A 22,719-nucleotide genomic window follows, 5' to 3' on the forward strand; every position below is an offset into this window, starting at 1 on the left:
ACCACGTTCAATGATCCCGAGCTTTGGCCCAATGAGGAGGATAGATGGGCCTATGATTGCTTCGAATAGTAGTATTGTTAGCTAGGAGATTTTTATTGACTACATATAAATTTTGATCAAACACTTTGTAGTCAGGTCTTAGAGTGGGATGACGATGACGATGACCTCCCCAACAACGCAATTCTTCATGGACCCATATCTACTTTTGTGATATTATTGTACAGTGTTCTTTTGTTAAACCTCTGGCATTGTACTAACCTAAACTCTCTCTCTCTATATATATATATATATATAAGGCCCTTCTCTAGACTAAATCTGATGATAAATCTGCTGCCTCATCCTCTTCGACAAAAGATAAGAAGAAGAAAAAAGGTCCTTCTAAGAATGATATGAGAATGTTCCAGCAATTTCTCAAATCATACAAGGAAGAAAATAATATTGAAGACAGTGAAGACAGTGGAGAAGAAAATTCTTCTGAGCTCTCTCTGGACACTGCTGGCTTGAGCGGAGAGGACCGCCACCTATTTGGGCATGACCCGTTCACCACTCAAGATGCTCTGGATGCTATCCCAGGTATTAAGGATATTCCAGATCTTGATTATTGACCCTCACGGATTTACTATTATTTTCACATATCAGACAGCATTATTCTGAGTCTATTTTGACCATCCTGATAATGAGTTTGAAAAATCAGAAGAATCTGATTATTCCGAGTCTAACTCATCCACTGATGAAGATATTAAAATTCTTGAAAAAAAATTTGGGAAAATTGAGACTTCTCCAAAAGTTCAAAGAATTTTTAAATCCAGACCTGTTAACCTTACCAAAAATTGGTATAATAAACCCACTCTCCCTGATTTGCAGTATGAAGAAAGAGTTTTTCAAAACCAATTCTCTGTTTCTGCTGATAAATTGTATGAGTGGAATATTGATGGTTTGTCTGAACAAGAAATTCTTAATAAGATGAATCATATGTCCATGGTTGCCAATGCTTATATGACTAACCATGATGTTTCTGACTATGATATTGTTGAATTACTTGTTACTGGATTCTCTGGAACCCTTAATAGCTGGTGGGATAAGCATCTTACTCAAGATGCTAAAACCCGAATAAAAACTGCTGTGAAAATTAATGACGACGGAACCTCCGTCCTTAATGATGGCAAGCAATTGCCTGATGGTGTCAATACTTTGATATACACCATTGTCAAACATTTTGTTGGAACTCTTTCTAATATTACTTCTCGTATTTCTGATTACTTAAATAATCTTAGATGCCCTACTATGTCTGATTATAGGTGGTATCAAGATGTTTTTATTTCTCGTGTTATGCTTAGAACTGATAGTTTTAAGCCTTATTGGAAAGAAAAGTTCATTGATGGATTACCTTCATTATTTGCTCACAAAGTAAAAGATGAACTTGTTAATCCTACTACTGGATCTATTGATTATGAAAACTTAACCTATGGTGATTTGTTTTCAATTATTAAAAAACTTGGCATTAAAATGTGTGTTGATCAAAAAATGATAAGACAACAATTAAAAAATGCTAAGAAAGCTAAGTATGAGATGGGTAATTTCTGTGAACAATTTGGTTTACCTCCCATTGCCCCTAGAAGGAGGCACAGGAAGAAACCGGATAAGTTCACTAAAAAATACCGCCATACTAAAAGAAAGACTGTTAAGCCAAAAATGCCTGCTAAAATCTTTAGAAAGCATAAGCGTTCTAAACTTGTTAAAACCTCCAAAGGAAAGTGTTTTAATTGCGGGAAAAAGGGACATTATGCTGATAAATGTCCAAATCCCCCTAATAAATTAAAGAATAAGATTAATTCTTTAAAAATTGATGAAGAGGAAAGGAATGATCTCTTCAGGATTTTACAATCCCAAGATTACTCCGATTCTGAATCATCCTACATTGATGAAATTTCATCTGATGATTCTTGCTATCACTCTGCTAGTGAATCATCTAGTAAAGATGTTTTCAAAATTGGCTGCAGTAAATCTTGCTGTGAAAGTAAATTTTGTAATATTACTTCTAAAGAAGAAGAACAAGAAAATTTACTAATCACCCTAATTTCAAAAATCGAGAACGATGAGTTAAAAGATGAATATCTTAAAAAACTCAAGAAAACATTGAAACATGATTTTCAAAAACCTGTTAAACCCAAAATCTCTCTTGATGAAACTTTGGAAAGATTTTCAAAACAAAAATCCAAAGTTATTTCTATCTCAGACTTGCAGCATGAGATAAGTAATATCAAGAAAGATATTGTTGATTTAAAAAATGATATGTTTCATATTAAAACTGATAATCAAGACCTAAAAAGTCAGATACTAATCACAAATCTTCATAATAAAATCCATTCAGAAAATGAAGATTTAAAAATAGAAATAACTGGTAACCAACATGAGCATTCTAATGATGATCCCGAATCCAGCAATGCAACTGTCTGTTTCAGTAATGATTTAAAATTTGTTAAACTTGTTAAGAGTTTCATACCACCCAAATGGTATGCTAAAATTACTGTTATTATTGCAAAAGATTATTCTTTTGATGCTATTGCTTTGATTGATTCCGGATCTGACATGAACTGTATCCAGGGGGGATTAATCCCTAGCAAATATTTTGAGAAATCTACTGAAAGATTAAATTCTGCCAGCGGAGATTCTCTACATATTAAGTACGAGCTTAATAAAGCTTATGTTTGCCAGAATGATGTTTGTTTTCCCATTCCTTCTGTGCTTGTTAAAAACATGAAGAGTGACAAAGTAATTTTAGGAAATCCTTTCCTTTACTTACTTTACCCCATCTCTTCTATCGATGAAACTAGGATAACAACTGTTAAAATGGGTACAGAAGTAAAATTTACTTTTGCATCCAGGCTAGATATTGAGCTAGATCGGCTCAACCTAGTCACTGCTAAAACCAAGCACTTGAATTCCTTAAAACAGGAGCTCAAGTACAAGAGAATTGCCCAGCAACTCTCTGATAAATTGTTACAATCCAAAATTACTGTCTTTAATGACAAACTTGTTAAGACTGTTTGTTCTGATTTACCCAATGCTTTTTGGCACCGGAAGAGACACATCGTGGCTCTACCCTACATTAAGGATTTTTCAGAAAAGAAAATTCCTACCAAAGCTAGGCCAATCCAAATGAATGCCGAAACTTTGGAATTTTGCCAAAAAGAAATTGCCGACTTACTGGCAAAAAATATTATTCGCAAAAGCAAGTCTCCTTGGTCTTGTGCTGCTTTTTATGTTATGAAAAATGTTGAACTTGAAAAAGGTTCTCCTAGGTTGGTAATTAATTACAAACCTTTGAATGATGTCTTAGAATGGATTAGGTACCCTATTCCTAATAGAAAAGACCTAGTCAACCGCCTTAGTGAAGCCCTTGTCTTCTCTAAGTTTGATATGAAATCTGGATTTTGGCAGATTCAGATTGACAACAAGGATAGGTATAAGACTGCTTTTACCACACCCTTTGGTCATTATGAATGGAATGTTATGCCTTTTGGCCTTAAGAATGCCCCTAGTGAGTTCCAAAGAATCATGAATGACATCCTTAATCCATTCAGCCATTTTGCTATTGTTTACATTGATGATGTCCTCATCTATTCCAGATCTATTGATGAACACTGGAAACATTTGAATTCGTTTCTAGAAATCATTAAGATCAACGGACTTGTTTTCTCTGCAAAGAAAGTCAAATTATTCCAAGCCAAGATTCGATTCCTTGGTTTTGAAATATCTGAAAGACAAATTCGCCCTATTGATCGAGCTATTGAATTTGCTAGCAAATTCCCTGATATTATCACTGATAAAAATCAACTCCAAAGATTTCTTGGATTGTTAAACTACATTGCTGACTTCTAAAAAGACTTGAGGAAGTATTGCAAACCTCTGTTTGACAGATTGCAAGCTAATCCTCCTCCTTGGACAGAGGTCCATACTTCACTTGTTAAAGAGATCAAAACTCATGTTAAATCTCTTCCTTGTCTGGGAATTCCCACTGACACTGCTTTCAAAATTGTTGAAACTGATGCCTCCAACATTGGCTATGGAGGAATTCTGAAACAAATTGTTTCACCAGGATTTCCTGAACAAATTGTTCGATTCCATTCTGGATCTTGGAATAATGCACAAAAGAACTATAGTACTATTAAAAAAGAAATCCTTTCTGTTGTTCTTTGCATTTCAAAATTTCAATCCGATTTATTAAATCAAAAATTTTTGTTAAGAATTGATTGCAAATCTGCAAAATATGTTTTGAAAAAAGATGTTGAAAATATTGCATCAAAACAAATATTTGCTAGATGGCAAGCGATTTTAAGTGTTTTTTATTTTGATATTGAATATATTAAAGGAATTAACAATTCGATCCCTAATTTTCTCACTCGTGAATTTTTGCAGTGCCACCATGGCAAGTAAAAAGGATCGAGGAAAAGGAAAAATTGTTAATCCCTCTGATAACAAGTCTCTGGCCATCAAACCAGAGTCTTCCCCTATTGGCACTCTAGTTGCCTCTCCTATTACCACTTCATTAGCCCTTACTAATCGGTTCATGACTTTCAGCCCTGAATCAAATATTACCTTCAGTAGCGCCCTTGCCACTGAATTCAGTCCATTTCTTGGTCCTTCTATCAAGCCAAGAATGCCATTTATTAAAGCTAAAAAACCTTCAGCTTATATTCTTCTTTCTTATTTCCAACACCTATTTTTTGTTGAAATAGGGATGGCTCCTATTAAAGACCCAAGCCAATTAGCTATTGCCTATTTCCCCCCTCGTTTCCATTGGGTCCCTGAGCACCCCCTCAAAGATATCTCATATTATACCACCATTTGGTTGAAACAAAGTCAGTTCATTTCAAGCCAATTCTCGACCAAAAGACTGGTAAGACTCTCTACATGAGTGTCTACTTTGATAAGGTTCTCCTTCTCAAAGCTGGGGGAACACCCTTCCCAGCCCAGAATTCTTTCCAATTCTGAGCTGTCCTATTCTTATTATGATTACATTGATGCCTGGTTTAGATTCATGCTTTACCAGAATTCTACTAATAACCATTCTTGGTTTATTAATTTTGATAAAAAATTCTCTGGTATTCTTCCCCTTTGGTTCTCCAAATGGTGGGGACAGTTCGGAGCAATTCCTGACATCTTCCCTCTGCAGCTTGCCAAAGCTTTTGGAACCTTCAGAGATTATTACAATACTGATGCTTATGGGAAGAAATTCCCAGCCATAATGCATTTTGTTATAAAATTCAAGATCTCTTGGATTTTAAAATAGAATTATGTTAAAAATGGTGATATCATTGATCACCATTGGTTTGTTAAATCGTGGGATAAATATCCACAAACTGATGCTATTGTTCAGACTGTATACAAGGATTTTGCCAAAAAGATTCTAGAAAAAGGTCTACCAGCCATTCCTGTTGCAGTCCCAAAACCTACTGAACTTGTCACTCCTTCTCATTTCCTCCCTCCTCTAGAAGAAAAGAAGGCTACTGGTGATAAGTTATCTGATGATAAATCTGCTGCCTCATCCTCTTCGACAAAAGATAAGAAGAAGAAAAAAGGCCCTTCTAAGACTGATATGAGAATGTTCCAGCAATTTCACAAATCATACAAGGAAGAAAATAATATTGAAGACAGTGAAGATAGTGGAGAAGAAAATTCTTCTGAGCTCTCTCTGGACACTGCTAGCTTGAGCGGAGAGGACCGCCACCTATTTGGGCATGACCCATTCACCACTCAAGATGCTCTGGATGCTATCCCGGGTATTGAGGATATTCCAGATCTTGATTATTGACCCTCACGGATTTACTATTATTTTCACATATCAGACAGCATTATTAGCTCCTCCGTGAGCTTCAACTAAAGTTGTTTGTCTTTTGTGGACTTATTGAAAGCATCAGACAGCATTACTGGCTCCACCAGAGCTCCACCGAAAGATTGCTTGTCTTATGCGGACTTTTGATTACATCTGCAGCTGGTCAACAAAATTGGCCAACAACTCTACTAACTATTACAGTACTGCTACAGTACCGTCGCATGCTGGTCTACAGTCTTGTTTTCACTATTTTACCCTTGTAATTGGCCTATATAAAGGACCAAAGCCTTCAGGGTAAGGCAGAAGCTTTTAGACTAGAAAATCTCATTTTCAAAATCTACTATCTTCTGCTCTCTTGTTATCTTGTTGTGATCCTCGGATCTCCTCATTTGTATTATCCCCTGTTAATACTGTAAGTATTTCGTTTTGAAATAATATACAGTTTGATAATTCTGTTAATTTTGATAATTAATTTTATCATTATCATTATCTGCATCCCCTGTTGGCAGGTTTATACCGCCTTCCCCTTCTCCCTCATACACACACACACCTTCTTAGGTATATATATATATATATATATATATATATATATATATATATATATATATAAGGATAATGAAGTTTTTATTAGAAATTTTCCTATCTTATGTTATTTCTTTGGAATGTGTGGATGTTTTTATTTGTTTTATACCTCAAGTTCACATTTCCCTTATATCTCAAAACGGGGGCATGATAGTGGCAAGTATTGACAATGAAAAGACAACATATAGAAAAATTGTTGACAAAATCGTTAAAAAAAAATTGGTTGTCATTTCATCTTAAAGAAAGTATCATTTCTCTTGAGTTTTCACATATGTTTGTTGTAGCTATTTCAAACAAGTTGTACTGATGTGGTCTTTTGTTTATCAAAATATATCAATAATAAAATTACGACTCACAATAGTACGAATCCTTGTAGGATAGGGCTATGTTGAAGGTGTCGAACCTCAAGGACTGCGTAAGATTTGCTATCAAGTTTTTTAAGATTAAATATAACTTAATTAAAGACTGTTGATTTCCATCTTCGGTTGGCACAGACCGTCCAAACCACTAAGATGCGGCACGACCCGTCTTCCCTAAGCATGGATTAGCTACGTCTTTAATAGGATACACACAATCAATGGAATAGTATAACCCATCTTCGGTTGGTACGAACTGTCTACCTAAATTACACTAAACTATGGTGTAGTACAATCCGTCTTCCGTAGGCATGGTCTATCTAACCTTCTTAATCACATGTCAATTAAAACCATTGTATAACAATCATTCACATAATCACAGAAAATATGAAAGATTGAGTTCAATCAATATAAAAGACTTTCTAAGACAAGATAAGAAATTCATAATGATTGAATATAAACATTAAAATCAATTCTCACAATTATACAACCATCATGCATATAGAAAATACAAAATTAAAATACAATCAAACCATTGTTACTTGGAAAGGGCTACATCAACACCCTATTAGGAATTTAGCCGCTCATCGTGGTGTTGGAATGGCCTCCTACCATGTTTTTCTCCTCTTTAACTTGTCAAGCCTCCAAGAAGAATTTTGTCTAAAGCTAAGCACAAGCACAAGTCCACCTTCTCTTGAAGCTTAGGGGTCTATTTATAGGGACTAGGAGAGGCCTAGAAGCTCTTGGAATTCCAAAAAAATCATCTCTTGAGTCTTCTTGTCCAAGTAGGAGATTGAAACTTCAATCCAAGTAGGAAAAGGATTCCAAATTCGTCCAGAATTGCGGTTTTTTATTGCGGGGCGATTTTGGCATAGTAAAATTCGAATTAGGGAAACGCTATTGCTGACATATTTGTTGGATTTATTATTAGCTTTCTAACGCCATCAATTTCATTGCAATCCAATATCTGACACAAAAGTTATGATTCAAACACCGAGACATGTGTAGAATCCAAATTTGAATCCAATCCGATTTTGACTCTTATTGGAGAAATTCCGATTTAATCATTCTCTTGATTTGATTAAACTTAATCACATCATATAGGTCTTCTATTATGATTGGTTAAGCTTAAACATATCTTCTAGGTCTCCTCAAAGTGTGTTTTATGCCTAAAATCAATAGAATTAATTGCATCTTTATTTACAACCTGAAAACATTAAAACAACACAAAATCAAACAAATAACAATGCTAAGAAATTAACATATGCAAGTTAAGGGGCTTGAATGTGCAACATTCGATGCTTATCGCACCCCCAAACTTACATATTGCTAGTCCCTTAGCAATATAAAACAAGAAAAAAAACTGAAAAAAAAAGAAAAAAAAAAAAAGAAAGATAAATTATTCTTTCGTGGGATGTACGATTGCATTTAGCGTATGCAACAAGCCTTTTAAACCCCTAGGACTCCCTAGTGGACGAGTGAAGTCTCGTGAGGGTTTGCTATGAATGATACCCACAAACATTATTCCTACCATGTTATCCCCAAGAATGCAACATCATAAAAATAATGGTTCTCATTCATTAGCAAGTCTAACAAAATAAACTCTATCTTCACAATTTCAGGGAATTAAAAATTAAGCTACTAACGTGGCATTATGAGATATCACAAGATTCAATTAGTGTAAAGTGAACTTAACACATAGTCATGTGGTTTCAAAACTAATCTCAATCATGAATGGTTCAACACTCAAAATTCGTTGGATTTCCCATTAGATAAAACAACCAAGGCATATATATTTATTATAATTATTTTTATTTTTATATATATGCAGGCTGTGCAATGCTTAGCTCCCTTAAGCTTTCTAATTGATCCATGTAATGAATGTTAGGTCAATGACTCCCAAACCAGATGGTTTTAGGGCATTAGGTGTAAAACACCCTAAAGACTTACTAACTCGAGTCAAAAAGGTTACGAAGCTAAACTTAGTCATTTATCAATCAAAGTAAACATCCACCTTTTGACGCGAATACTCAATGCTTAATGAGGCAAGAGGGTTACTTAGTGAAAAGCTCAAAGTGATCAATATTATTCTTCTCTTTTTTTTTCTTTTTTTTTTTTCTTTCTTTCTTTTTTTTTTTTCATTTTTTTATGCCAAGGTTATTCCTCCAATAAGTTACCCAGCTGCATCCAAGATATTGATAACAAACATAACTGATTTCAAATTTCATACCCCACAGACTACGTGCTAGTGTGCTTGTGAGAATTAAATTGAAACAAGTAATATCTCATGCTGCCAAAGAAAATAACAAAACTTCTTAATTCCCTAGTCAAGTGATCATGTGTTCATCATGGTAAGCTCACCAATGAAATACGAATCAGAATTCAAAATCAACAGCATGCTCAAGAATAACATAGCAAAATATTGGACAGTATTTCGTTCTTCCATACCCCCAAACTTGAATCACACATTGTCCCCAATGTGTGTATAGAACTGAACATAACAATAAGAGGATAGGAACACCTGAATAAGCAGATATAGGGCATATCATACGCCCAAACTTGATTGCAAAAACACATATCCTGAAAAAAAGAGTGATACTCCAACCAAAAACTAGTCAAGTGCAACACATTGTTGTAAAAATATAAACTAAGAATGAAGCAACAATGGAGAAGATAAACCTGGAAGGAGATCATGTACCCTGGCCTGTAGAGGACTCGAGCATACATGGCCTGTGCTCGAACCAATGAAGCTGACTCATTTAGTCAAAATATGTGGGATCCATCAAGCCAACGGAATCCACATCCTTGACGCGCTCAATGCTCTCTGACCCTTAAATTTAAATTTGAAGCACCAATCTTTTTTTGCTCTTGGACCAAAGAGAATAAATTTTACCTACAGAAAGATAATTCCGAATGTTTGCATATCGAGGTAGATTCTTCTGAGTATTCTCAAATAGTTTCTCATCCGGAAGAGAATCATGAACTGGAGTAAAGTAAGGAGAATACACAAGGAAGTTTTCTACCTTGATGGTCTCTTTTTGCTCTTCTAACAGCCCTAACAAACTACTCTCCTGACCTTTTGGTAAGTCATAAGAAATAGAGGCTTGGGGTTCATATGGCGTCACAAGAATAAGAGTGGATGATGAATGAGCCTCAGTTCTCACTTCCTTGCCTTTTGCTCGATGTAGAGCTTGTGGGGCCTCAATTTGCTCCTCCATTTCTTCCACGTGAGTTTCGACCACTTCTCTATTCTTCATTGTGGTGATGGCTTGCTCATGATAAGAAGTACTCTCATCCACCATGTAGTGTCCATCAAGATTGGCCATCGACTGTCTTTGAAGCTCTTCTTCTTCTCAATTGAGGTGGTTCATGATTTGTTCAAAGTGAGCATCCATCCTGGCTTCCATCTCGGCGAAGAATTGAGGAGTATATTGTTCCTATTGAAACTGTTGTTGTGGAGGCCAGTAGATGGGAGATGGCTCTTCTTCGTGAGCTTCTATCTTGGCAATAGATTTAGAGTAAGAGTTCAATGTCTGACTGAGAGAGGTCACTGTCTAAGTGAGTTTCTAATTTATCTCACCCATAAGTTTCAATATTTGAGCTTGAACATCAGAATCTGACTGAGGAGATGATGTAGCTTGAGAAAAAGGCTGCCAGTTATCCTCAAAGTCAGCACAATATGGAGATGATTGCCATTGCTGGTGGAGAGGATGGAAGTTAGATGGTGGATAGACATCTTGATCATTGAACTGCGGATATGCCTGATGGTATAGTACATGAAATTGTGGAGCATAATTTTCAAGAGCTTGAGCTTGCCACGAGATATTAGACTGGTTGCTCCATCCTGGGTTATAGGAATCACAGTAAGGCTCATTCTTCGGTCTAGAGAACTATGTGTTCATATGCTAATAAAAATCGTTAGAAAATTGTTTTGCAGTAGGACAATCTTTTAACATGGTGATAATGACTATAGCAATATAAACATGGTCTATGGGGTGTTAGAATGTCTCCCCACATGAACTAAATTGACAAAAAATAAAAATAAATTAAAAGAAAATAAAAATAAAGAATTGAAAACCAAAAAAATAAAAATAAAGAAACCAAAATTAAAAATAAAAAATAAAATAAAAACAGAAAAGAGTCAAGTTAAATTCAATCTTTAAAACTTAATAACATAACCGTTTGCAGTCCCCGGCAACGGCGCCAAAAATTGATGTGGTATTTTGTTTACCAAAATATATCAATAATAAAACTACCACTCGCAATAGTACGAATCCTTGTAGGATAGGGCTATGTTGAGGGTGTCGAACCTCAAGGACTGCGTAGGAATTGCTATCAAGTTTTTTAAGATTAAATATAACTTAATTAAAGACTGTTGATTTTTGTTTTCTAAAAATAAATGTATAAAAGTAAAAGACATAAATTTAAATAAAGTAGGGATGAGATAAAGACTAGGGGATTGATTTCACCACTCACTTCATAACAATGGTCAATCATAAATTAACAAGGGAAATTCATACTATGCATGATATAGTGCTCGTCTCACTTGAGTAGTCAAGAAATTACCTCTAAATAATAAGTATAATCCATCTTCGGTTGGCACAGACCGTCCACCTAGCCACTAAGATGCGGTACGACCCGTCTTTCCTAGGCATGGATTAGCTACGTCTTTAATAGGATACACACAATCAATGGAATAGTATAACCCATCTTCGATTGGTACGAACTGTTTACCTAAATTACACTAAACTATGGTGTAGTACAATCCGTCTTCCCTAGGCATGGTCTATCTAATCCTCTTAATCACATGTCAATTAAAACCGTTGTATAACAATCATTTACATAATCATATAAAATATGAAGGATTGAGTTCAATCAATATAAAAGACTTTCTAAGACAAGATAAGAAATTCATAATGATTGAATATAAACATTAAGATCAATTCTCACAATTATACAACTATCATGCATATAGAAAATACCAAATTAAAATACAATCAAACCATTGTTACTTGGAAATGGCTACATCAACACCCTATTAGGAATTTAGCCACTCATCGAGGTGCTGGAATGGCCTCCTGCCATGTTCTTCTCCTCTTCAACTTGTCAAGCCTCAAAGAAGAATTTTGTCTAAAGCTAAGCACAAGCACAAGCACAAGTCCACCTTCTCTTGAAGCTTAGGGGTCTATTTTTAGGGACTAGGAGAGGCCTAGAAGCTCTTGGAATTCTAGAAAAATAGTCTCTTGAGTCTTCTTGTCCAAGTAGGAGATTGAAACTTCAATCTAAGTAGGAAAAGGATTCCAAATTCGTTCAGAATTGCGGTTTTTTATTGCGGGGCGATTTTGGCATAGTCAAAGTTTTAATTAGGGAAAAGCTATTTCTGACATATTTGTTGCATTCTTTATTAGCTTTCCAACACCACTAATTTCATTGCAATCCGATATCTGACGCAAAAGCTATGATTCAAACACTGAGACATGTGTAGAATTCAAATTTGAATCCAATCCGATTTTGGCTCTTATTGGAGAAATTCCGATTTAATCCTTCTCTTAATTTGATTAAACTTAATCACATCACATAGGTCTTCTATTATGATTGGTTAAACTTAAACATATCTTCTAGGTCTTCTCAAAGTGTGCTTTAAGCCCAAAATCAATAGAGTTAATTGCATATTTATTTACAACCTGAAAACATTAAAACAACACAAAATCAAACAAATAACAATGCTAAGAAATTAACATATGCAAGTTAAGGGGCTTGAATGTGCAACATTCGACGCTTATCATGTACCTTGTTGGAAAAAAAAAAAAAAAACATATTTTTGATATAAAAGACAAAACAATTACTTTTAGATCTAAAAGACAAATATGCATGTAAAATATAATAGTGAGAACCAACTTTTTTTTTTTCCTAAATGTGCGATTCAATAGTAATAAGAAAAGCAACTTGTGGGCCTTTGGTTTGGGGTTGATGAAGAAACCTGTTGTCAGTTTCTCCGTTTATATAATTTTTTTTAGACGTTTTTTGTACATTTCGCACCTGTTATAAATCAACATGAATGTTGTTTGATATTTTTTTATTTTTTATATGGGTTGTTTGAGAAATTTTTAGCCAATGGAATTTGGCAAGACAATTCAATGAGAAAAGAAAAGAAAAGAAAAAAATTAAGAAGACAATACTAAAAAGCCTATGCACCTACTTTCGCGATAAAAAAAAAAAAATCTTGTGCAATGTATATATTTCGTTTTGCAGTGTATATATCTTGTGCAATATAAATATTTTGAAAGCTAATAAGCTTTCTGTCAAAGCTTCACTTTTTATTTGTTTTTTTTTTTTTTTCTCTTCTTTATTTCTATACTCCATACACAACTCGACAAGACCACAACAAATCAATTCTTAGTTTCTTTTTCCTTCTTTACTCCTCTACAGATGAGAATATCTTCAAATCTTTTTTTTATTCTTCTTTTTGCTCTTCTTTATTCCTCTACACAATTGCACAAAAAAGCATTATCGGTTTTAAGCAAACCCTAGTCTCGTTCTCTCTCTCTCTCTCTCTCTCTCTCTCTCTCTCTCTCTCTCTCTCTCAACCTTGTTCTATTCTTCATAAATATGTTATTTGTTGTTGGGTATGACTTGAATTCAAAGTGAGGTCCGCATCGTTTTTCTATTCCTATTGGGTTTTATTTTTTGGAGATCGACTAGTACTTGGGTTTGCATTCTTTGTTGACTTGTATTGGACTTTTTTGTCCAACATGGATTTGGATTCCTTTCTTACAATAACTCTCATTCATGCTTATAAAAGCATGTCTTAGTCCTCTTGTTTAGTGGTGCAAAAAGAAAGTGCATCAGAGAATGGCACCACAAGCCTCATGTGTTTTCTTCTTGGTTTTGGGAATCAAATTAAGAGAGAAAAAGGAAAATGATGCTATAGTGAGAGAAAATTAGAGAGACTGGAAGCCATCTGTTTCCAGCAAAAGAAGAGTTTGTATTTATGTCTTTTGTATTCTCCTTTGGAGAATACTCTCTATTGTGTGATAGTGAGGTTTGGGTGTATTGGGGCTTTGGGATCTGAGTGATTTTCTCTTTACTATGTTTTTTGTACTCAATCTTCATAGTGAATTTCTATGTGATAACCTCCGCCAGTGGACGTAGCTCACATTGAGGGAACCACTTAAATCTTCGTGTCTTTTGTGATTGCTTATTTTCTTGCTATCTCTTTATTTTTCACATCTCACGGGTCTTAGGAAATATGATAAATTTCCTAACAATTGGTTTTAGAGCTTTTGGTTTGAGTGTGAGTGATGGCAAGAGAAGAATGAAATATAGGAATCGAAAAGTATAATGGCACGAATTTCGAGTATTGGAAGATGCACATTGAAGATTATCTGTATGGGAGGAAATTACATCTGCATCTTTTGGGGGAGCAACTTGACAGTATGGACGATAACGAATGGACCCTACTTGATCGATAGGTACTGGGACTTGTCCGGTTAACACTATCAAGATCAGTTGCGCACAACGTTGTGAAGGAGAAGACGACAGCTGGTCTAATGGTGGCTTTGTCGAGTATGTATGAAAAACCATCTGCTAACAACATGGTGCATCTGATGAATAAGTTGTTTAATCTAAAGATGGTCGAAGGTATAACACCCCAAAAAAAAACTCTTTAGGTGTAATTAAAAGAGATTAGGTTTAATTTAATTCTTTTATAAAGACTTTTGAATAAAATATTGATAAGCATTAAAAAAAAAAAAGGAGTTCTAGAAATGCACGTGGACCTCAATTGCTTTTGGACGTGATGTCCTTCACGCGTGGAGTTTTTTTTTGACACGTTTACCCTGCATGGCCTACATATGGCATTATTCTCTGTACTCTCTTAAAACAATTGTCCACCATCCACCCACATATCAGGCCACCTTTTTTTGAGTAAACTTTCATGGGCACATACATTTTTGCATGCACTACAAGTGTCACAGTTTCCTTTCTTTTTCTTGCACCCATCTAGCCGTCCACCGTGGGCACCTTGAGAAAGCCACCTAGTTGTCACGTACTTCTTTAACAAAACTGAATTGCAGAGAGTCCTTCCTTCACCAAACAATTCAGACTCAGCCCACCTTCAGCCAAGCAGGATCTACCCAGTAATCTGCTTTTCCCTTTCATGTTTTAAATTTTAACTTATTCTTTCACAATGAGGTTAATTTTGAAGTCTGAAAATATTTGTTTATTTTTTTTTTTTCCCATAGACTGCATAGTTGTTCCTTTCCTCTCTTTTCTATTTATTCCCCCTTCTTTCTTCCACCTTTTTCCTTCACTATTCGTTCTTCTACTTTTCAAAAAAAAAAAAAAAAAAAAAAATAAGAGAGATAGAGAAGAGGGAGATGAGAGAATGTGAGAGAGGAAATAGGAGAGGGAAGGAAGAAGGGAAGGGGGGAGTTTTTGGTGGGTCTACCGCCGTTAGGGAGGACGCCGACGCCGGTGGGTCACGGCCAGTGCCGGTTGTTGACAACTTAAATGTGTAAACCTAAGTGCAGGTTGTCGCGAAGTACGAAATTTTAGATAAGTACGAGGTTGATCCACAGGGAATGGTAGATACTTAGTAAAATTCCTATTATTGTACAGAAAAGTAAATTGAGTCGTTTATCCACTAAAAAGTGGAGCAAGGACGAGATTATAAACTAAAATTAAATCAACTAAACTAAATTAATAAAAAGTAAATAGGAGAAAATTAATGAAAACACTAAGGTTCAGAGATCCACCTAGTATTATATTACGTATTCCTGAGACATATATTTTTAATTCAACTTGATAAAAAATCAACTCTCCTAATCGAAAAATAAAATAATTAAGCACAAAGTAAATATAAAATAAATTAAACATGGATTGATTGAGAATTTGATTTCAAAAACATGTTACAATAAATTAAGCATTCAATATATTTTCGAATCATAACAAATCAAACAAAGTAAGTATTTGATATAAACAAAAATCATAATGAATCAAAATAAACTTGTCTCATTAAATTACTTTCAAATAAAAATCATCCCTAACATTTAATCATTAATCTATGAAGAACAAATAAAATAGTCTCAAGAACACATAATAAAAATACTAAGTTTCACCCCTAACCTTAGCTAGAGATTTAAGTACTAAAAATCATAAATAGAAAATAAATTGAAAGAAAGGCTGCCGAAAATTCTTCTCTTGTGTCGTGCGTCTTTTTTTTTTCTATATTTTTCAGCTTTTATGTTTGTTGTCGTGTTGCTTCTCTTATAGAGATATGAGTCATTTTTCTTTTGGAATTTGTACAAGTATAAGAATCCAAGTCTTCTATCTGTTCCATGTTTCTCTCTTACACTTGAAATAAAACTCTGCTTCTTTTTATAAGAGCCGAAGACATCTTTTTCTTCTTGATTTTGTCATGTAGTAGTATTAGAATGTTTCTCCAATTCGTGAGTCCAGCAGTTTGGTTTCACCTCTTATTGTATTACACATTGGACTCTATCTTGGGCATAGGATAGACTTCTTCTTTTGACCTACCTCTTGGCTTTTACTCTTTGATTTCTTTTGTAATTCCTACACAACATAATTTCTTGCATTAATATATCATTTAATCTTAATATTAATATTTGATCAATATTCCACAATTAAATATAAAATGCAATAATTAAATTATAATAAAGTATGATAATACTTATTTTAATAGGAAAAATAAGCACTTTTAAGCTATTATCACCGGTGACGCCGAAGATGGGATTTTTTCGGCGATTTGTCCAGTACCCATACAGTAGAAAGCTCATTTTCTTTATGGGTAAGTGAAAATCCTAGTTCTTTTTCATTTGGGTTGATTTTTTGAGAGGTTTTGGAGGCGATTTCTTTGGGTAGGTCGTATGAGTAGAGAGGTAAACTTCTAGGTTTGGGTTTGGTGATCTAGAATGATTTTGGGTTCTTATTTTTCTGTTTGATGATCTTTGGGCATTTTTTTTTATGGACCAAATGGGTATATTTTTTAATGATGTGTGGGTAGATCTTGAAAGAATTAGTTTGGGTTGATGATGAAAATTCTGGATCCTTGTTGTTAAATAAACGAGTGGGTACTAGTTTTAGTAATGAATATTGATTTCTAATCTTTGTGTTTTGATGAAAATTCAAAATTATGGTTTTGTGAATTTATTTTGCTTGGATTCTTACCTCTGTTATAGCCGTAGAAAATTGTTTCTCTGTGGAAGATACTTGTGGATCCGTATGGGTAGTTGTTTTAGAATTTTAATATGAGTATTTGTTCTTTTTATGCATTCAGTAAAGGCTTATTGTTGGGTATTATATTATGTAGACTTTGATTTTCTAGGAGACCATTGACAGAATTCTTCATGTGTCTCAAAATTCACATATATGATTTTTTTTTAGGATTATTCAGTATTGATGGCAAGATTGTTATGTGTTTTGTAGGAATAGAAATGTTATGCATGTAGAAATTTACAAAATTTTAAGATTTATAATATTTGTTATAAAGGATATATAATATATGGGGTACTTTTGTTTAAACATTTTATTTAAAATTTCAAAATACCCCCCTAAATATATCCTTGTGATTTGTATAGGTAGAAGATCATTCAAAACTTTTGTTCATCAAGGTAAGGGAAACACAGCTTTAAAACCCTGCCAAAATTTTAATAAAAGTTTTTCAAAAGAAAAGTCGGGGATTTTTCTTCTAAAACCCTTATTTACACCTATACATTAATTGTCCTTTAAATTATGTCATTTTTATTCTAATTACATAATTACAATATTGTAGTTGGAATTTCATGAGATCATGTATAATTATGATTGCGCATCATGTCGTATATGTTGCATGTGCTCCATGTGAGCGAGAATGATGGCATTATCATAACTATATGTGCATAGGTTACACAAAGTTTTACCCCACGGCACCATCGTGTTTTGATCCGGATCCATATGAGTAGCATGGCAACCACACCAAAAAGTGTGGGCTATTGGTCAGGGGATCTTCACCTAGGGAAGTGCCTAACCTGTTGGCGCTCTCCTGTGACGACAGGATGAGCGATTAGGTCCTTCGGGATCAGTTCTTTTGGACGTACCAAACGTAACGTGCGCCGCTCACAGTTAAATAGCAGTTAGGTGGGCCGGTGGCGATTAAGACTTTCATACTATATAAATGATTCATGCATCATCACGCATTGTGGATATAAATGTCACTTATTCATTTTTAGTACTGCTTTTAGAATTTTGAAAAATATTTTTTTTTTTGATTGTTGTGCTTTCCTTATTGAGTTGTTAAACTCACCCCTTTCCCCCTAAATATATATATATATATATATATATATATATATATATATATATTTTCAGATGGCGTTGTTTATCATAGTGGTAAGGACAGGAGTCGCCGTGGGTCTGCTAGTTAGTAAAGACCCATACATATGGTCATATGAGTGGGACTTTTGGACCCACTATGACGTGGTGTAGCAGTAGTAACAAATAGTATCTGGGATTTCTATAGAAGATGGGACCATTTAGAAGACAAAACTAACTTGTGCGGTTCTTTTGTTTATGTATACCCTACACTTTTTGCTAATTGTATACCATATTGTCCCACATGTAGGAGGATCCTATCAACTTTAGTTGTTTCTTTTGTGTATACCTACAAAATGAACTTGTAATAAATTCCCAGGATGTTAACTTTTAATCATATAAAGCATATTATCTTATGTTCATTTGCCTCTCCTTGATTTCTTGTGTTTCTATTAATTACTTATACATTATGAGTCCACTAAGTTCACATTTCCCTTATATCCCAAAACGGGGGCATGAGAACATGGTATCAGAGCAAGGTCAACTGTAGTTGACTTGCTAAAGAACCTAGGAAACATGGAAACCCAGGTTTAGGTTATGATGCATTACTACGCTTGTCATTGAATAATTTTATAAGTATTTAAATAGGAATTCTAACTTTGACACATTTCAAAATTATGGCGGAAGGAGGCAAAGAAGCTTCTCAAGGCTTCGGAATTGAGACTCCCCAAAACATGGCACAAATGTTTCAAGCTATGGCCAAAGAATTTGTTACGGCCATAACTGATCTTAGAAGAGATCTATCTCGTGAGGAAGAATGTGGTTGTCCGTTCAAATGCTTTGAGCGTCTTCATATCCCCTCGTTCGACGGAAAACGAGGTCCCATGGAATGCGAGAACTAGTTGATCGATGTGGAGGAAATCTTACAACTTGCGAGCTGCATAGAAGAACAAAAGGTGCAGTATACTACATATCGACTGTTAGTCGAAGCCAAAAATTGGTGGGTCACCATGAAGGTGCTACTAATTCAAGAGCTGGGCAGCAGGGAAGCAATTTCCTAGCAGTGGTTCCAGAAAGAATTCCTTCAATAATATTTTCCCAAAATTCTTAGAGAAGTGAAAGCCCGGGAATTCATGGATCTCACTCAAGGAAATTTGATTGTCGCCCAATACGTGGGCCATTTCAATGAATTGGCGCGTTTCGGTCCCTACTTGGTAGCAGACGAAAAGAATCGAGTGAGAAAGTTTGAACGAGGTCTCAGCCCTCGAATCCACGATCAAGTGGTATGTCTAGAGATTCGCAACTTTGTGGAATTGGTGAACAAAGAACGCTACAGCAATGGCAGAATTTCGAAAAAGGGCTGCACCCCTACTGAATCAAAACCAGGATGGATGGAGAGGAGGACTGAATGGTAACAATCAAGAAGTCAAATTTAGAGAGAACAGGCCGACGTCATCTAATGGCACTTTTTGCCCTAAATGTCACCGTCATCACCAAGGACAATGTCGCATAAAGACCAACAATTGTTTTCGGTGTGGACAAAGTGGACATTTTGTACGAAACTGCCCTAAGACAAAGGTGGGAGATAAACCCCAGCAACATGGAAATGGACAGAAGCAGTTTACTCAAGCTAGAGTCTATGCTCTCATGCCAGGCGAAGCAGAGATTGAAAACGAAGTAGTTACAGGTATTCTACCCCATTTTTCTGGCAAGGCTATAGTTTTGTTCGATTTTGGTGCTACTCATTCGTTTATATCAAGTATGCTAGGAGATTTCATATTAGCATAGAACCAATGGAAGTAGGAGTGCTAGTAGCCACCATAATAGGAAAAGCGGTGATATGCAGGAAAATAGTTTTGAACTGTCCAATTTGTATTGAAGGGAGAAACCTCACGGCTAATTTAATAGCATTCGATATTGAGGGGTTCGATATCATTCTCGGGATGGATTGGTTGTCAAACAATCATGCCATCATCGATTGTCGCAGCAAAGAGATAATTTTTTGATTACCAGCCGACACCAAGTTCAAATTTGTTGGAACTAAGGTGAACAATACCCCCTAATTGATTTCAGTAACGCAAGTCAAGCGATTGATATTAGAAAGATGCCAAGTCTATCTAGTATGCATAAAAGAATCATCTCATGAAGAAAAGAAGATATAAGACATACCAGTGGTGCAAGAATTCCTTGATGTTTTTCTAGAAGATCTTCTGGGACTTTCTCCAGATAGAGAAATAGAATTCTGTATTGAACTAACTCCAGGGACAGCTCCGATATCCAAAGCACCCTACCGGATGGCGCCAGCAGAATTTAAAGAATTGAAGACTCAGCTACAAGATTTATTGGACAAAGGATTTATTTGCCCTAGCGTAGGGGAGCACTAGTTCTTTTTGTGAAGAAGAAGGACGGGACGATGCCAATGTGTAATGATTATCAAGAGCTCAACAAGATTACCATCAAGAACAAATATCTGCTACCACGTATTGATGATTTGTTTAACCAGTTACAAGGTGCTGAAATATTTTCAAAAATCGACCTTAGCTCGGGGTATCATCAGCTGAAGATAAGGAGGGAAGATGTACCAAAGACAGCGTTCCGCACACGCTATGTCCACTACGAGTTCTTGGTAATGTCGTTCGGGTTAGCAAATGCAACAACAGCCTTCATAGACATAATGAATCGAGTCTTCAAAGAATTTTTTGGATCAATTCGTAGTAGTATTTATTGACGATATCTTAATCTGTTCCAAGAGCCCAGAAGAACATGAAGACCACTTGAGGATTGTTCTGCAAAAGCTTAGAGATGAGCGACTCTATGCTAAATTTTCTGCGTGCGAATTTTGGCTCGAGAGGATTTCTTTCCTCGGACCTGTAAATTCTAAAGAAGGCATCACGGTAGATCCCAATAAAATTGAAGCTGTGGTGGACTGTGAGAGACCTACCAACGTCCACGAGATCAAAAGCTTTCTTGGTTTGATAGGTTATTATCGGCGTTTTGTGGAAGGATTTTCAAAACTTTCCGGCCCCCTGACTACTTTAACGAAGAAGAATGCTCGTTTTGAGTGGACCGATGAATGTGAACGTAGTTTTCAAGAGCTAAAGCAAAGATTGGTGACTGCTCCGATTCTGACACTTCCTTCAGGATCCGGTGGATTTGTTATTTATAGCGATGCTTTTAGAAGGGGACTCGGCTGCATCCTTATGCAAAATGGTAAAGTAATAGCTTACGCTTCTCGGCAACTCAAGAATCACGAGTTGAACTATCCCACTCATGACTTGGAGCTCGCTACGGTAGTTTTCGCATTGAAGATTTGGAGGCACTACCTCTATGGAGAAAAATGTGAAATTTATACCGGTCACAAAAGTCTCAAGTATTTATTTACGCAGAAAGAATTAAATTTGAGACAAAGGAGATGGCTAGAATTAATAAAGGACTACGACTGCGTAATCAACTACCACCCTGGGAAGGGCAACGTTGTCGCAGATGCATTGAGTAGGAAGTCTAGTGGAGGAACAGCATGTCTAAAGACCTTGCCACGTGAATTACAAGTTGATCTTCAAAGATTCGAATTAGAAGTCGTTCACGATGAAGTACTAGCATTAATGGGAAGGTTGGAGATTCGACCTACTTTCCTGGAAAGAATTCGCTTAGCGCAAGAACAAGATGACGAAACTACTCGCCTCAAGGAGAAGATCAACAAGGGATTGGGTTTTTATATGATGACAGATGGGCTGCTCAGATACCAAAATAGAATATGTGTTCCAAACAATGAGGAGATAAAGAAACTGATCTTAGAAAAGGCACACTTCTCACCATATTCGGTGCATCTTGGAGGAACGAAGATGTATCGGGATCTTAAGGGTTATTTCTGGTTGAATGGAATGAAACGAGACGTTGCTAAGTTTTTTTGTTTATGTATACTCTACACTTTTGCTAATTGTTTACCATATTGTCCCACATGTAGGAGGATCCTAAAAACTTTAGTTGTTTCTTTTGTTTATACCTTCAAAATGAACTTGTAATGAATTCCCAGGATGTTAACTTTTAATCATATAACGCATATTATCTTATTTCTATTTGCATCTCCTTGATTTCTTGTATTTCTATTCATTACTTATACATTATGAGTCCACTAAGTTCACGTTTCCCTTATATCCCAAAAAAGGGGCATGAGAGAAGATGCTTAGGTAGCGCAGCATCTGAATGTGTTCAGTATAATTACAAATTAATTGTCCTCTATGGAGATTGATTTTGTTGACGAGATCTGTACGTTGATCGTTTTGGCCTCTTTGCCAAACATTTGGGAAACCATGAGAATGGTAGAGAGTAATTCAGCAGGGAAGAGTAAACTCAGATATGAAGATATCCGAGATTTGATTCTAAGAGAGGAGGTTCACATCATAGATGCAGGTGAAACCTCATGTTCTAGTTCTACCTTACACTTTGAGACAAGAGGTAGAGGTAAGCAGTTTTAGTTTAAGTCAAGACGGCATATGGTGTGAAGAACCTCGGTCAGATATAAAAGATGTAGAGTGCTATTATCGTCACTAGAAAGGGCACTACAGAAGATTTTGTAAGCTAATGAAACAAGACCTGGAATATAAGAAGAATCATAATGGTTCCGCAGATTCAGTCATT

The 22,719-nt window shown here is 35.5% G+C and overlaps 1 protein-coding gene across 1 annotated transcript; it reads left to right on the forward strand.

Annotated features, from left to right (window-relative positions):
• Positions 1–19,419: 19,419 nt before the first annotated feature.
• Positions 19,420–19,869, forward strand: LOC133853898 (uncharacterized). The gene has a single exon (XM_062289921.1). The coding sequence runs from the start codon at positions 19,420–19,422 to the stop codon at positions 19,867–19,869; it is 450 nt and encodes a 149-aa protein (XP_062145905.1).
• The last annotated feature ends 2,850 nt before the right edge of the window (positions 19,870–22,719 follow it).

This window comes from Alnus glutinosa, chromosome 13 (genome assembly GCF_958979055.1).
Source record: "Alnus glutinosa chromosome 13, dhAlnGlut1.1, whole genome shotgun sequence".
Classification (NCBI taxonomy): Eukaryota; Viridiplantae; Streptophyta; class Magnoliopsida; order Fagales; family Betulaceae; genus Alnus; species Alnus glutinosa.

Bases quoted from the DNA above. Each gene is read 5' to 3' on its own strand.
- LOC133853898 (XM_062289921.1), top strand. From the start codon at position 19,420: ATGGCAGAATTTCGAAAAAGGGCTGCACCCCTACTGAATCAAAACCAG.